The following is a 17,285-nucleotide window of genomic DNA, read 5'->3' on the forward strand; positions in this document are numbered from 1 at the left end:
AGTTGTATTGGAATGACTTTGAAAGCAGGGTTAAAATTTTAGAAGCGTAGTAATTTTTGAGAAAAGAGAACTTCCGACATCTTTGTTTACTTCCTGTGAAATTAGATAGCGCCAAATTTCATTAATTCGCTGATTGAAAGCTGTTAGGGTGCGACGTAAGTATCAGTTGTGCTATTGGAATGCATTTCATTACGTTAAGTAATGCTTAATTGACCATGTCAAAAATTAAATGTAAAGTCGTGGCAATGCCGGTCATTCGAGTGACTCATCGATCAGTCTGGACTTTTTTAGTTTTTAATTTAAACCAGGCTTTGTTTTCGTACGAGTTCAGGGGCTCATATAATTCATGTTGTGGACTGTAAAATGAGCTAGTGGTTTGCACACTGAAACACATTTACTATTAAACCTCATACTTCAATCACATGTGTCGTCATATTTTTTTCTCTGGTAGCTACAAATAAGACGTTTGGGCCATGTAACTTGTAAGGAATGTTGCCCTACATTTCGGCATTGGTCTGTTAGGCAATGAACTTGTAATAACTGTAATAAATTCTCACAGTCAAGGCTCACCTCCAATTATATCTGGAGTGACATCCACCACCATGAATATATATATATAATTATCACACAAATAATAGTTCCATCCACCAGAATATAATATAAACAAAATGTCAGTTTTATACTATAGTATAGGCTAATTTAAAATCTAAAATTATCTAAATAAGAAGGGATAATTTGGTCTGTCTTATGCTGACATAACACTTTAATTATATATAATTAACTAATAGTCTTAAACTTTCCTCCCTTTTTTTAGTTGTTTAGTATCCAGACCGAGTAGTCTATGCTTGTATCTTGTATGGAGTAGGTGTAACATTTTCCTACATTGAGATTCAAGAATTTTTGATATAATATCAAAAATTTGATCGTAGCTATTTTTGCAATTGACATGATTGAGGTTTAAGAATTTTTTATATATTATCAAAAATTTTATCGTTGCTATTAACTAGTTGGTTTTTGCTTTTAGATCAGATAGGATGACAATCTTAATTATGTTGTGGAATAATATTCAGTCAAAAAAAAGAAAATGTAGTAGATCATGTTGTTCAGAATCTGGAAATTTCATTTTTCAAAGCCAGTGTGTGTGTTCAGAGAATCATGGTCAAAAACAAAAGTTGAATAATGCCAACTCGACCACAAATAAATAACATTTCCCAATGATTTATGTATCCAACTTATGGAACAGTTTACAAAAAAAGAGAAAATCAGAGGATATATCAATTTTCTGTCAATGCTTGAGAATTATTTGTATGGTTTAAATACGGGTAACAGTCTTTGTAGAAAAAAGAAAGGGGGGGTCATTTGTTTACAAATGCATGCAGTTATGCAAAATAAATCATTCAAGATCTCTACTAAATAGGATTATTATATAAATAAAACTCCTTTAAAGCAAATAAATTTTAAGCATAAGGTAAAGAAAAAAAAACAAACAAACTATTTACATAAAAAAATAAATCTTTGAGAATTTTTTTCCCTTTTAATTTCATACATAAAAAATGGTCATTTGAAAGATGAAATTAGGTGCCAGGAGTTTGTGAGAATGCAGGATTTTGCTCTTTTTATGCCAGAGCTTCTCAGACCCCTTGCCGTAAGGCACAAAGCTTACACATGTAACTTGTTACAGCCACCTATAATTTTAATTTAGCCTTCTACTTCAATTTCAAGGGAAAGCCCTGGTATGATATAAAAAAAAAACTATTTGTAACCAAATTAAATGTGATATTGATTTTCTAATTATAGAATGACAGGCCGTGTAATAATTGTGACAGGAGCTAACACTGGTATTGGTTATGCTGCAGCACAGAACCTATGTGAGGGTGGTAATGATGTCATACTAGCCTGTAGGAATGAGGAGAAAGGGAAGGCTGCCGTAGAACAAATTCTCAAGAAGCATCCTAATGCCTTGGCAACATTTATGCAGGTTAGTTCATGTTATAGGACTTTCTGGAAACTCACTTCTGAGAGTATGAATCTAATTTTGAAATAACATCAAATAATACAAAAATTTGCCTTTTTTGTAAGAATACTGGTATTCATACTGGTTCTCTGCAGATCCAAGCACAAGATATATTGAGAAAGAAAACAATTTACGATCATTTCCATCTTTAGCCCAACGAGTATGTTGGAAGACAATTAATTATTTATATAAACCAAATGTTATCTGAAATCAACAAGGATTAAAACCCACTACCAGTTTGAATGTGTCATATTCCAAAGTCGGACAGTTTACTATGACCTTTGACTGCAATGATAGAAACATCTTGCCTGATTGGTAGCCATATAACTTTTGTACCATAGAACTTACGTTGTAGGGACAGACACATTCAACTTTTATTTTTAATCCTTTTCCTTAAAAAGATAGCTTATTTTGTAGGCATTTCATGCAGTTAATCCATTCAGAATGCAGGATTTTGCACCTAATTTTTAAAAATTTTCTTGGGGGTGCATGCCCCAAAAAACCCCTAGCATGGCGCACACAGCTTATGCCGTGTGTTATAAGCCGTGTGTAGGACGTCGTAAAGACCAATCATATTTTTCCCAAACCATAATTTTTTTCCCAATTGCATGGGCCCCAGGACCCTTCCCCTAAACACCAGGAAAATCACTGAGGTTGAAAAAACTTAGTACGCTGGGACATCATGGAATGGGAGAGAGGGGACCTGAAACGGACACCTTTGATAGTACATGTACAAATGTATAGCATTGTTTGAATTATGTTTGGTGCATAAGTTTTGTACTGTAGCACTTATATTGAAAAAACTTAGAATGCAGAAGTATTAACTTGACTTTGACATTAAACTTTATTTTCTAAATTTACAGTATACATTACAAACATCAGCTTTTGCTTTAGTATAATTCTTTCAGATTGACCATTCAGTAACCATGGTCCATTCTAACACTGAGGCAATGATTATATAAAACAAAAAGCTGAAACCAAAAAATCTCAAAATTTCCTCAATTCTGAATTTCACAAAAGCAACTAATATAAATGTACAGAGAGTATTAGTTCAGCTTTGTGGACAGCTCTAATTGTGGATTTTAACTGACTTTCTGAAAAGAGCTACACACATGACACAATGTACATTTAAAAAAAAATGTATTATGAACTTCAAATAATTAGATTATAAAGTTAAACCAAGGTAAAGCTGCATTATACATGTTGTTTTCTTTCCAGCTGGACTTGGCTGACATGGCGTCTATTAGGAAGTTTGTAGAGGATTTTCATGAAACTGGGAAGAAATTAAATGTTCTAATCAATAATGCTGGAGTCTACATGCTACAGAAACAATGGACTAAAGATAACTTAGAGATGACTGTTGGTACAAATCATCTGGGTAAGTGACACTTCAGTTCAGGATTAGATTTTCTCACCTCTCATTAATGGATCTTTTATATTTTATTTTTTCTTGTGTACCTGGTTAAGCTTTGTTGTTTTTATCATACTTCGTCAGTTTATTGTAAATATTATGCATTGCTCATAGATCAAAGAAAACTGAATGTCATAATATAATGACATTAACATTTGGACACACAAGTGACACAAAATATGTAATATGCTCAGGGAATTCAAAGAGCAATACATCTGTCTATCATTAAGTTGACATTGGAAGTCATTCTTTTATAGGACCATTTTTACTGACCCATCTGTTGCTTGATGATCTAAAGAAAACAGCCAGTGAAGCAGGAGAAGCTAGGATAATCAATGTCACTTCTTCTCTCCATGACAGAGCATTAAAAATCAGGAAAGGTAAGTTACAGTTGGTGCCAGCTGTGTTATCATGGGTTGTCACACACTATTGTTTATTTACATATTAATGAAGCAGTAGAATAAAATGAAAGGTTTAATCTGACCTTGACCTCATTTTCATGGTTCATCTGTCATATAAGATGTTCACGGTTAAGATATTTTTTAAATACTATAAATAATAGTTAAAAGTCAACTCTATTTGGTGTATGGAAAGATTAAAAGGCACACATGTCACTCAGTCTGGCAGATTTCATCTCACTGAACTTATTTCCCCAGATAACAGTCATTTCTTAGATACTATCTTCTAGTTAAGACATTAAAGTCTGTTTCTTAGATACGAGTACAAATGTAATTGATAATCTTTTCTTGTCTATGGAGGGATTGCATGGTGTAAAAGTCTGGCTTCATTTTATATAATCATATCATCTGACCTTGCTAATGAATTGATGTCATATTTCAGCACCTGAGATGTTGTCCACTGAAGACTTTTTCCTTGACAAGGAAGGGGCTTATACTCCTGAGCAAAGCTACAGAAATTCCAAACTCTGTAATGTGTTGATGACACAAAGTCTGTCTAAACAACTTGATGGCACAGGGGTTACATGTAATTGTGTCTGTCCAGGTAAGAACACTTTTAAAACATATTAGCACACAATGTTAAATTTCATATCAGTTTTACTTAAATAAAACAATATACTTGGCCTATCAAAATATGTGAAAATTGGTAAGATACACAGACTTCATTCAACAACAAAAAAATTAATGAATCTATTGAATAAACAAAAAAATGCATGTATGAAAGGTAAAAAAAAGTGGGGTCAGGTAATTCAACAGTATTAATATATAATTCTGTTTTAGTAACTTGATATTTCACATAGTTTATGCTTCAAATATTCACTGCATGATTAAGTGTGACTACTGGCATGCTAAGAGTAAAGGTTTACCTGTACACAATTTTTGTAATCAGTTCATATTGTTGAGGGTTTGCTACCGATTATATTATTTTGATTTATTTAAGTAATCCATTTTCATTCTGTGTCATGTATGTTCTTGATCTTCAATTTGAAAACAAACTGATAGATGTTATAAATGACCAAAAAAAAAAAGTAAAGCAAATGTTTTTCTTACTTTTCAGGAATGGTGAAGGACACAGAACTTATGAGACAAGCTGGGGCTGTTAAAAGGTTCTTCCTAAAGTATTTTGCTAACACTTTAATGAAGTTGAGAATAAGATCTATTCCAGCTCATTCTTTGGAGGAAGGTGGCAGATGTTTGGTAGATTTGTCTATCAAAGAAGATCAAAAAGGTAAGTTAAATAAGGGCTACGCAAATTTAAAGATATTTCAAATACACCTGTAGAATTTAATAAGAATATAGATTGTGAGACCAAGTTTTATCCCAAAAGTGTTAAGGTTATTGCTTGCTTTATTGTCTGCATTGTTTATCGTTTCTCAATTAAAACTTATCCACAACACTTGATAAATGGCTCCACAGAATTGAATTAAACTTCCACAGATTCTTCTTTAAGGCTGAAAGATGGTTTGTAATTGTTTTTCAGTTCTTCATACCATAAAAGGGAATAAGAAATTTCTGGTTACATTAGTTAGTTTTCCACTACTTAAAAAATCCATTTAACATGTGGAGATTCTTCATTCTAACTATTGTGCATCTGAAAGATCAATTTATTCTATTTGGGGGGTGATTGTTCACATGAATACATTTCTTCCAATTTTGTCTGTAAAGATTAAGCAACACAAAGAGATAACTGCTGTAGTTTTGCAATTATATGGTTAATCTGCAGAGTCAATATGGAATTTCCTGAAACAGCTGGACAGAATTTAACCAAACTTAGATAGATTATTTTTAATAGAATATATAATTGAACTCTTGCTTTTTGGATTTTGGGTGATTATCCTGTACCCTACCTTACCATGGTCTTTCAACTTCAGCCATTTTTAATTCTTTTATTTCTATCAAAGAATTGACCTTTTATAAAATGTTTATTTTCCATTCTACAGGTGTGACTGGAAAGTTTTTCAGTAACTTTGAAGAGAAGAAATCTTCAGATGACTCTTTGGATGAGGAGCTACAGAAGAATGTATATGAGTTAAGTGCTCGTTACTGTCACCTGGAGGGTTATGAACCTCTGGATGCCCCTGCTCCACCACCCCAAGAGGAAAAACCTAAAAGTAAGAGGAAGTCCAAGAAAGGCAAAGCTGCTGATGAGACAGACATTGAGGACAAAGGTGGAGAAGAGAAAAAAGGTTTGTACTAGTATCAATTCCCTTTTATATACAGTGTAACCTGTCTTATCAAACACCTGAGGATTCCAACATCCTGCTTTAATTGACACATTTTCATGGTCCATAAAATATGACTATCCATGCTGTAAAAAGTTAGTTTTCTGACACCCTGCTAAGTACGACATTTTTGTCTGGCCTCCAGTGTGTCAGATTAGGCAAGTTACACTGTATGTTTAAAGTCAAGTCAAGTCTAGTAGCAATTATTATCTCTACCCGTTTTAGGGAAATCAACAAACATAAAGAGTAGTATTACATTAATAACTTGTTGAAGTGTACATGGCTCAAATTATTCAGAATAATAGGGAGAAGTGACTGTTATCTTATTCGTCTGAGTTTTCTGATTACTGACAGAATAGAACATTTATGGAAACTTGGAAAAACTTCCTTTATAACCTCTATTTTGTTGATTCTTTATTTCAATACATGTTTTGAATATTTTCAAGTTAGGCAAAAATTATTTAGGCTGTCTGACTATAAGGAATAGTTCTATTGAATAAGAACAATCAATCTCTTTTTAATTACAGATGCATTAAACACATCAGATGTTATACAGTTTGCTGATGCAGATACTTCTAAACTAGAAGAAGGAAAGAAAGATTTAGAAGAAAAAACTGGAGAAAAGATTGAAACGACAGAGGATGAACCAAAAGTTGATGAAAAAGGAGATGCTGACAAACCAAAAGAACTGGAACCTGAAGATAAAGAAATAAAGAAAATAGATGATGCTGTTGTCATAGAGACCCAGGCAGAGGTCACTGCACAGTAGGACTTTTGTTGCCATAGCTACGGTTACCAGTGCTAGGGCAGTGTTACTATGTTGTTACTGACATATACAATGCAATTTATGTTATTTGCCACTGCTGTGACTTTGTAATATTATCAATTGAGTAATATGTAGTCATTTTAAATTGTCATTTAATTATGCTGTTTACTTTTAGTATGTCTTAGATTTCCATATTAAGGAACAATACATGATTGTTAACCTTTCACAAGTTGTAAAAGGGGGTGTAATAAATAGTTTTAAGAGAAAAGGGAGGAGGTGTAAATTTATAAGATAACAGTTTTCAACATGAATCCTTACAGTTAATGGCAGTTTAGGGAAATCAGGTGAATTTAATTGCAAAATTTACCTTCTCCCAAATAATAGTAAAGAACAATTCAAAACCAGTTTCTTGCTATCATTATTCTATAAAGACATACCTTAAAAGATACAAAAAAAGATGTATGTTAAAGTAAATGTTGCTTTTGGAAAGTTGTATTTTTTGTTGCTTAATATATTGTACGTCATTGTTAATATTTTAAATTTTAACCTTAATATTAAACACAAAAGATGTGTAAGGTGATTTTTAGTTCACTGTCAAAGACCTTGTAAAAAAATGTATTTAAAAAAAAAGGGAAAGACACTGTGTCAAAATAGATGGTTGACATCTTTAGAATTAATGTAATGTGTTATGTTTTTTTTTATCAAATATGGTCAAATCACAAAACAATGTACCCATCTAATGATCGAACTAAAAATCAAATGAAGAGTTGAAACAAACCTGAATTTAGATATGAAAGTGCCTGGAAGCTAAGAAAAACAAGTTTTATTTTTTTTTACATTATTATAGAATGAAATATTACTGATGAAAAGGAGTATGTATCTCAATTTTTTATATGGTATTTAATTTATACAAATTTATTTTCTAATGAAATGATGTTTTATTTAGTTATGTATTATTTTAATGTGGCATTATGTTTTATGTATATGCATATTTTTTGTTTTTATTCCCTTTACTTAACACATTCATGAACAGGGTATTTTTAATTATTCATCCTTTACCTCTATATAACATCACCCCTTTATCAAGATTTATTTTAATAAATAATCCAAATCTAAAATTGAGAATGGACTAGTCTGATTTTTTTCTTGCTGCAGAATAGCACAGTACATTGCTATGGAGAATAGAAAGTATAAAATGTTTTTTGGCTTTTAAGATGCAAAGGTTCAGCGTCAAGTTTAATAAACAATTTGTTGGAAGAAACTATATAGAATGGACTATAAGTACTATTCATAGGTATTCATCACTTTTACATTGCAGCCCCACCCAATCCTAAACCAAAAAGAATGTTTTACATTTAAGTTATACCAATTATTCATATAAACTACAAAGCATTTGCTATACCAATTATTCATATAAACTTCAAGCATCTTATTAAAAATTGCTTATTTATTGGCATTATCATTTTTATCATCTTTTATAAACCTGACATTTCATACATTTCATATAACCAATCAAATTATTTTATTGTTGTATACTATATTTTTTTATATAACAAAGTGTTCAATTTATTTTAATTCACGCATAATTTTATTTAAGGTGCTAAATACAACTATTTTACTGTATCTAAAACATGTTTTGTTTATTGTAAACTGTATTATGATGTTTTGCCATATTTAAGTTTTATACATAAAAAGACCTGTTTCATTGTATTATTCAATTCTATAAATTGCTTGCCCATTATGATTCAAATTATATTAAATTTAGTTGCAATATATGCTTATGTGTTCAATATGTTTAATTTGTATTCTAGTCAAGTCTAGTGAAAGAATTAAAACAAAAGTCAATTTAATTTACATGTCCCTATACAATAACAATTATCAACCAGAACTCCATTTATAAATGATAGGAATTGAATTTACAGTAATAATTTATCTAGTAATAAAATCATATTTGCTTTTTACAATGCATTATGGAGAGTTTTAAACATCAATATTCTGATGTATTCTTGTTTTTTTGTACTGCAATCAATTTTGTAATAATATATGCCAGTATTTTGTATGCCATGCTAGCATTTAAGTTTTGTAAAGGGCTTTTATTTATTGTATAATGTACAACTTGATGCCATATAATGGATCTGCTTTTGTAATATTGTAGTCTGTATTAGGAAGCAAACATGACATTGTAGGAGAAAAGACAATTGTTAGGTGTATTATAAAGACACTGTTTGCTTGATAACAATCAGGAATTTTAAATTCTAAATAGAACAAAAAGAAAGAGAAATATTGAACTGTTGTACACTAAAAAGATTTGAAATTGAGGTTTGGACTTTCATACATTTCTTCCTTGTGTTCTGATTTGTATGTCTGCCTGCAACAAACAGTAATTAGTTCTACATAATGGGATGTTGATATTAGTACTGCATAAAATGTTTCTAGGTATGTTTCAATTGACAGGTTTTTGATCATGCTAGGTATTATTGAGATTAAGAAGGTTGTAGAAAGTGCTCACATTGATATATGATATAATGTAGGACATGGTAAAGGGTTGTATCAGTGTTGTAGAAAGTGCTCACATTGATATATGATAATATGTAGGACACGGTAAAGGGTTGTATCAGTGTTATTTGTAAAGTGACAATAAAATGTTTTAAACCTTGTATGACTTTTCCTGCCATATATCCCCTCATAAGAAACTGTATAAGACAGCCTGATCTTAAGGTAGATTTTGGTTTATAAGCAATATATTTGAAGCAATTACAACACTTTTCTGTATTTGTGTTTGATAATGGCTCATCAGGGGATGGTGATTTTGAGGTACTAGTACCAATGTCACATCAGCCAGGAGTAAGTTCAATAATACCCTTACAAGGCCTCTATTTAACAAAAAGATTGATAGACTAATTATGGCAGTGAATCATTGCTACAATAATGACTAAGTAGGAAATATTTATTGTTGAGCCTGCGATTTTTGTCGCAGAAAGCTCGACATAGGGATAGTGATCTGGCAGCGACATTAGCCAACTTCTTAAAAGCCTTATATTTTATAAGGTTGAAGACCTGGACGCTTTATACTTCGTAAATAGATGCCTCATTATTATACGTCCGGGACGGGACATATTATGGTATACTGTTGTCCGTCCGTCGTCCACACTTCGGACAATAACTCAAAAACACCTTCACCAATTTCCATGAAACTTTGGTGAATTGTTTATATCTATTGACATAAGCTCCCTTTCGTTTTTTTTTTAATTTCAGATTTTAAGTTTTGGATTTATGGGGCTTTATTCATAAAAAAAGGGGGAATTTTCAACACCTCGGACAATAACTCAAAAAGGCTTTCACCAATATCCATGAAACTTTGGTGAATTGTTTATATCTATTGACATAAGCTCCCTTTCGTTTTTTTTTAAATTTCAGATTTTAAGTTTTTGATTTATGGGGCTTTATTCATAAAAAAGGGGGAATTTTCAACACTTCGGACAATAACTCAAAAAGGCTTTCACCAATGTCCATGAAACTTTGGTGAATTGTTTATATCTATTGATGTTAGCTCCCTTTCGTTTTTTTTTAATTTCAGATTTAAAGTTTTAGATTTATGGGGCTTTATTCATAAAAAAGGGGGGATTTTCAACACTTCGGACAATAACTCAAAAAGGCTTTCTCCAATGTCCATGAAACTTTGGTGAATTGTTTATATCTATTGATGTAAGCTCCCTTTCGTTTTTTGGGGAAAGACGGCTTTAAGCCGTCAATCCCCTATGGGGTTGACCAGAGTGACACTCCCTCACATCATTCATTTTGTTTTTATACGACCGCAAATTTTGAAAATTTTTTCGTCGTATATTGCTATCACGTTGGTGTCGTCGTCGTCGTCGTCGTCGTCGTCGTCCGAATACTTTTAGTTTTCGCACTCTTACTTTAGTAAAGTGAATAAAAATCTATGAAATTTTAACACAAGGTTTATGACCACAAAAGGAAGGCTGGTATTGATTTTGGGAGTTTTGGTCCCAACATTTTAGGAATTAGGGGCCAAAAAGGGCCCAAATAAGCATTTTCTTGGTTTTCGCACTATAACTTTGGTTTAAGTTAATAGAAATCTATCAAATTTTGACACAAGGTTTATGACCACAAAAGAAAGGTTGGGATTGATTTTGGGAGTTTTGGTTTCAACAGTTTAGGAATTAGGGGCAAAAAAAGGGCCCAAATAAGCATTATTCTTGGTTTTTGCACAATAACTTTAGGTTAAGTAAATAGAAATCAATGAAATTTAAACACAATGTTTATGACCACAAAAGGAAGATTTGTATTGATTTTGGGAGTTTAGGTCCCAACAGTTTAGGAATTAGGGGCCAAAAAGGGACCCAAATAAGCATTTTTCTTGGTTTTCGCACCATAACGTTAGTATAAGTAAATAGAAATCTATGAAATTTAAACGCAAGGTTTATGACCATTAAAGGAAGGTTGGTATTGATTTTGGGAGTTTTGGTCCCAATAGTTTAGGAAAAAGGGGCCCAAAGGGTCCAAAATTAAACTTTGTTTGATTTCATCAAAATTGAATAATTGGGGTTCTTTGATATGCCGAATCTAACTGTGTATGTAGATTCTTAACTTTTGGTCATGTTTTCAAATTGGTCTACATTAAGGTCCAAAGGGTCCAAAATTAAACTTAGTTTGATTTTGACAAAAAATGAATCGGTTGGGTTCTTTGATATGTTGAATCTAAAAATGTACTTAGATTCTTGATTATAGGCCCAGTTTTCAAGTTGGTCCAAATCTGGGTCCAAAATTAAACTTTATTTGATTTCATCAAAAATTGAATAAATGGGGTTCTTTGAAATGCCAAATCTAACTGTGTATGTAGATTCTTCATTTTTGGTCCCGTTTTCAAATTGGCCTACATTAAGGTCCAAAGGGTCCAAAATTAAACTAAGTTTGATTGTAACAAAAATTAAATTCTTGGGCCTCTTTGATATGCTGAATTTAAACATGTACTTAGATTTTTGATTATGGGCCCAGTTTTCAAGTTGGTCCAAATCAGGATCTAAAATTATTATATTAAGTATTGTGCAATAGCAAGTCTTTTCGATTGCACAGTATTGTGCAATGGCAAGAAATATCTAATTTCACAATATTGTGAAATAGCAAATTTTTTTTTAATTAGAGTTATCTTTCTTTGTCCAGAATAGGAAGCAAGAAATGTCTTATTGCAAGATTTTTTTTTAATTAGAGTTATCTTTCTTTGTCCAGAATCAAGTTAAATCTTTGTTATATACAATATACAATGTATATTCACTTTTTACTACCAACTGATAAATTTAAATAATCTTTACCATTCAGTGATAACAAGCAGTTTTTTTACATCTTAATATTTTATGATGTATTTAAATGAGTAGTTATTGTTGCAAACTCCATTAGAATATTTTAATTGAGATTAGTTTTGGAATAAGGGAAAGGGGGATGTGATTAAAATATTGGGTTCAATTTTTCTCATTTGAAATTTCATAAATAAAAAGAAAATTTCTTCAAACATTTTTTTGAGAGGATTAATATTCAACAGCATAGTGAATTGCTCTAAGAGAAAACAAAAGTTTAAGTTCATTAGAACACATTCATTCTGTGTCAGAAAGCTATGCTGTGTCAACTATTAAATCACAATCCAAATTTAGAGCTGAATCCAGCTTGAATGTTGTGTCCATACTTGCCCCAACCGTTCAGGGTTCAACCTCTGCGGTCGTATAAAGCTACGCCCTGCAGAGCATCTGGTTATACATGTTATAGTGTGGAACACCCCCCAACAAATCTTACTTAGATTGAAGAGAAGGAGATCCAGAAATGAATAGTTTGACTTCAAACACTTTTTTACACATTCCCCTTCTGTTTCTCACGAAATTATCGTATCTTGAACTCTCCTTTACACTATTTACGTTAATTTTACAATCCGGAAAAATTAGTATGACGAGATATTCTAAATATATCCAACCTACATTGTATTTTATAGTGACGTCATTCTTGGAAGAAGCAGGGATATCCTTCACCAGTTCACTGGTTATTTAAATCGTTCTTAGAGATCGTGCACTAATTACAAATTTGTATTTGTTAAATCTAAACATAATATTGTTTACTGTAGATGATTTAAATTTGTAGGTCAACAACTTTCAAAATAAACAAAGATCGTTGGGTTACATGAGACAGGGGAAAGAAACGATTTTATTACTTTTTTCGGGTCTCACTAATCAGAGAAAAAGCGTCAAGAAGACTATTTAGCGACAAGAAAAAAATATTCTTCTTGTCGCTAATTAGTGATACCACTTTTTCTGTAAAAATTCTGAGAATCTTCCTCCAATTCAGGAGCACCTCAATTGATGAGTAATTATCCACTAAAATAAAATTTAATGTATTTAAACACTTCAAATGTGACATTTCATTGGATTAGTAGTCTTCTATTAAAACTAAATTTTTGTGTACCTACATAATCATTGTAATGGTAAAAACAAAAATTATTTGCATTTTGTAGTTTAAATAAAGGCAACAGTAGTATACCGCTGTTCAAAACTCATATATCCATACACAAAAAACAATATCGGGGTAACAAACTAAAACAGAGGGAAACGCATTAAATATAAGAGAACAACGACACAACACCGAAACGCAACACACACTAAAACGGACCAAGCATCAGACAAAACACCACCTGAATAACAATTATATCATGAAAACCAAATACATGAATTTGGGATAGAAAAGTACCGTGCCACGTCTTATCTCAATATCTCAAAAATAAGAGAAAACACAAACGACTCAACGTAAGAATGCAACACACACAGAAACGAACAATAATATAACAATAGCCATCTTCCTGACTTGGTACAGGACACTTGTAAAGGGGAATAAAAGTGGTGGGTTGAACCTGGTTTTGTGGCATGCCAAACCTCGCACTTTAATGGCAAAGTTAAATATAACATTGAAATGACAACATAATATTACAGGACTACAATACAAATAAATAGGAGAACATATTAGACAAAGAAAAACATGATTTATAGATAACAAAAAACATATTTATTATTTACAAATATTTCAAAATTAAGATTTGGAACCAAGCTTCACACAGTTTACATCACTCATATTGTTTTTTTATTAGTACCTGTTTCCCTGTGATGAGAGTTGTAACTCGGAACTTTAACAATGGAAATTTAAAACTGAATAGATTTTTCAGTCCACACTTTCTAAAGAAAAAACTTTAAAACCCAAGAGTACTGAAACATCTAAGACTAGCTTCTTTAGATAGTAATTTAATAATGGCTGTCTCAAAACAATATACAAATAATGCTGTAGCAACGTAACGTAATAATAAGAGTTGCGGATGTGTGTGATGTGAGTTCCCGGGTTAATCTGGATACTACAAGTACTGTCACAAAAAATGGAAAATGGCCCTAGCCTGCAGTTCAGTGGTACACAATCAAGATTTCAAAAAATATTGTAGTTGTTGTGAAATGACAGAATTCAGTTGAGTTTTAGATAATTAGCTATCAACTTTAATCAAATGTTTAGATTTAGAAGATGCAGATCTCTTCCATTGGTCCAAATTGAATCCTAAACTAAGGAAATGAAATTACATAAACAACAATTGATTTCAATATTGTCAACCTTTCTACATGTTCTAGCTGTTCTCTTTTTATACGACCGCAAATTTTGAAAAAATTTTCGTCGTATATTGCTATCACGTTGGCGTCGTCGTCTGCGTCGTCGTCGTCGTTGTCGTCCGAATACTTTTAGTTTTCGCACTCTAACTTTAGTAAAAGTGAATAGAAATCTATGAAATATTAACACAAGGTTTATGACCATAAAAGGAAGGTCGGTATTGATTTTGGGAGTTTTGGTCCCATTATTTTAGGAATTAGGGGCCAAAAAGGGCCCAAATAAGCATTTTCTTGGTTTTCGCACTATAACTTTAGTTTAAGTTTATAGAAATCTATGAAATTTTGACACAAGGTTGATGACCACAAAAGAAAGGTTGGGATTGATTTTGGGAGTTTTGGTTTCAATAGTTTAGGAATTAGGGGCCAAAAAAGGGCACAAATAAGCATTATTCTTTGTTTTCGCACAATAACTTTAGTTTAAGTAAATAGAAATCAATGAAATTTAAACATAATGTTTCTGACCACAAAAGGAAGATTGGTATTGATTTTGGGAGTTTAGGTCCCAACAGTTTAGAAATTAGGGGCCAAAAAGGGACCCAAATGAGCATTTTTCTTGGTTTTCGCACCATAACGTTAGTATAAGTAAATAGAAATCTATGAAATTTAAACACAAGGTTAATGACCATAAAAGGAAGGTTGGTATTGATTTTGGGAGTTTTGGTCCCAACAGTTTAGGAAAAAGGGGCCCAAAGGGTCCAAAATTAAACTTTGTTTGATTTCATCAAAATTGAATAATTGGGGTTCTTTGATATGCCGAATCTAACTGTGTATGTAGATTCTTAACTTTTGGTCATGTTTTCAAATTGGTCTACATTAAGGTCCAAAGGGTCCAAAATTAAACTAAGTTTGATTTTGACAAAAAATTAATCGGTTGGGTTCTTTGATATGTTGAATCTAAAAATGTACTTAGATTCTTGATTATTGGCCCAGTTTTCAAGTTGGTCCAAATCTGGGTCCAAAATTAAACTTTTTTGATTTCATCAAAAATTGAATAAATGGGGTTCTTTGATATGCCAAATCTAACTGTGTATGTAGATTCTTCATTTTTGGTCCCGTTTTCAAATTGGCCTACATTAAGGTCCAAAGGGTCCAAAATTAAACTAAGTTTGATTTTAACAAAAATTAAATTCTTGGGCCTCTTTGATATGCTGAATCTAAACATGTACTTAGATTTTTGATTATGGGCCCAGTTTTCAAGTTGGTCCAAATCAGGATCTAAAATTATTATATTAAGTATTGTGCAATAGCAAGTCTTTTCAATTGCACAGTATTGTGCAATGGCAAGAAATATCTTATTTCACAATATTGTGAAATAGCATTTTTTTTTTTAATTAGAGTTATCTTTCTTTGTCCAAAATAGTAAGCAAGAAATATTTATTGCAAGAATTCTTTTTAATTGGAGTTATCTTTCTTTGTCCAGAATCAACTTAAATCTTTGTTATATACAATATACAATGTATATTCACTTTTTACTACCAACTGGTAAATTTAAATAATCTTTACCATTTAGTGTTAACAAGCAGTTTTTTTACATCTTAATATTTTATGATGTATTTAAATGAGTAGTTATTGTTGCAAACTCCATTAGAATATTTTAATTGAGATTAGTTTTGGAATAAGGGAAAGGGGGATGTGATTAAAATATTGGGTTCAATTTTTCTCTTTTGAAATTTCATAAATAAAAAGAAAATTTCTTCAAACATTTTTTGAGAGGATTAATATTGAACAGCATAGTGACTTGCACAAGAGAAATCAAAAAAATTAAGTTCATTAGAACACATTCATTCTGTGTCAGAAACCTATGCTGTGTCAACTATTTAATCACAATCCAAATTTAGAGCTGAATCCAGCTTGAGTGTTGTGTCCATACTTGCCCCAACCGTTCAGGGTTCAACCTCTGCGGTCGTATAAAGCTACGCCCTGCGAAGCATCTGGTTCATTCTTCATATGAAAACTATCAAAAGATACCCCCCCCCTTTCCAAAAACATAATTAAATAGAAACAGGGCCGTCTTTCCCCTCAGAGCTATTCAGCTCTTTGATTTAATTTCAGATTTTAAGTTTTAGATTTAGGGGGCTTTATTCATAAAAAAGGGGAGATTTTCAACACTTCGGACAATAACTCAAAAAGGCTTTCTCCAATGTCCATGAAACTTTGGTGAATTGTTTATATCTATTGATGTAAGCTCCCTTAATTTTTATAAATTTCAGATTTTAAAGTTTTGGATTTATTGGGCTTTATTCATAAAAAAGGGTGATTTTTAACACTTCGGACAATAACTTAAAAAGGCTTTCACCAATGTCCATGAAACTTTGGTGAATTGTTTATATCTATTGATGTAAGCTCCCTTTCAATTTTTATAAATTTCAGATTTTAAGTTTTGGATTTATGGGGCTGTATTCATTAAAAAAGGGTGAATTTTCAACACTTCGGACAATAACTCAAAAAGGCTTTCACCAATGTCCATGAAACTTTGGTGAATTGTTTATATCTATTAATGTAAGCTCCCTTTCAATTTTTATAAATTTCAGATTTTACATTTCTGTGTTATGAATTTTTATGCTTAAAAAAGGGGGGATTTTTCCAATTTTGGGACAATAACTAACACTTTCACAAAATTGTATGTATGGATGAAAAATTAAGAAAACAAACTTAGTTCAATTTGAGGTAGCCTTAATAGTGTCAATTTTTTTGTGCATTTTTATTTTCTTATT

The 17,285-nt window shown here is 31.6% G+C and overlaps 1 protein-coding gene across 2 annotated transcripts; it reads left to right on the forward strand.

The window, feature by feature from the left end:
* The first annotated feature begins 13 nt into the window (after positions 1–13).
* Positions 14–9,526, forward strand: LOC134707148 (uncharacterized). 2 transcript variants are annotated; one of them, XM_063566685.1, is made up of 8 exons: positions 14–155; positions 1,798–1,978; positions 3,233–3,392; positions 3,683–3,805; positions 4,266–4,427; positions 4,941–5,111; positions 5,824–6,069; positions 6,633–9,526. In XM_063566685.1, exons 2-8 carry the CDS (start codon positions 1,799–1,801, stop codon positions 6,872–6,874), a joined length of 1,284 nt encoding a protein of 427 aa, XP_063422755.1. In that variant the 5' UTR covers positions 14–155; position 1,798; the 3' UTR covers positions 6,875–9,526. The 2 variants fall into 2 exon arrangements, with proteins under 2 accessions (XP_063422755.1, XP_063422756.1); XM_063566686.1 differs by lacking the exon at positions 14–155 and adding an exon at positions 356–374.
* The last annotated feature ends 7,759 nt before the right edge of the window (positions 9,527–17,285 follow it).

Source organism: Mytilus trossulus, chromosome 2 (assembly GCF_036588685.1).
Source record: "Mytilus trossulus isolate FHL-02 chromosome 2, PNRI_Mtr1.1.1.hap1, whole genome shotgun sequence".
Taxonomy (NCBI): Eukaryota; Metazoa; Mollusca; class Bivalvia; order Mytilida; family Mytilidae; genus Mytilus; species Mytilus trossulus.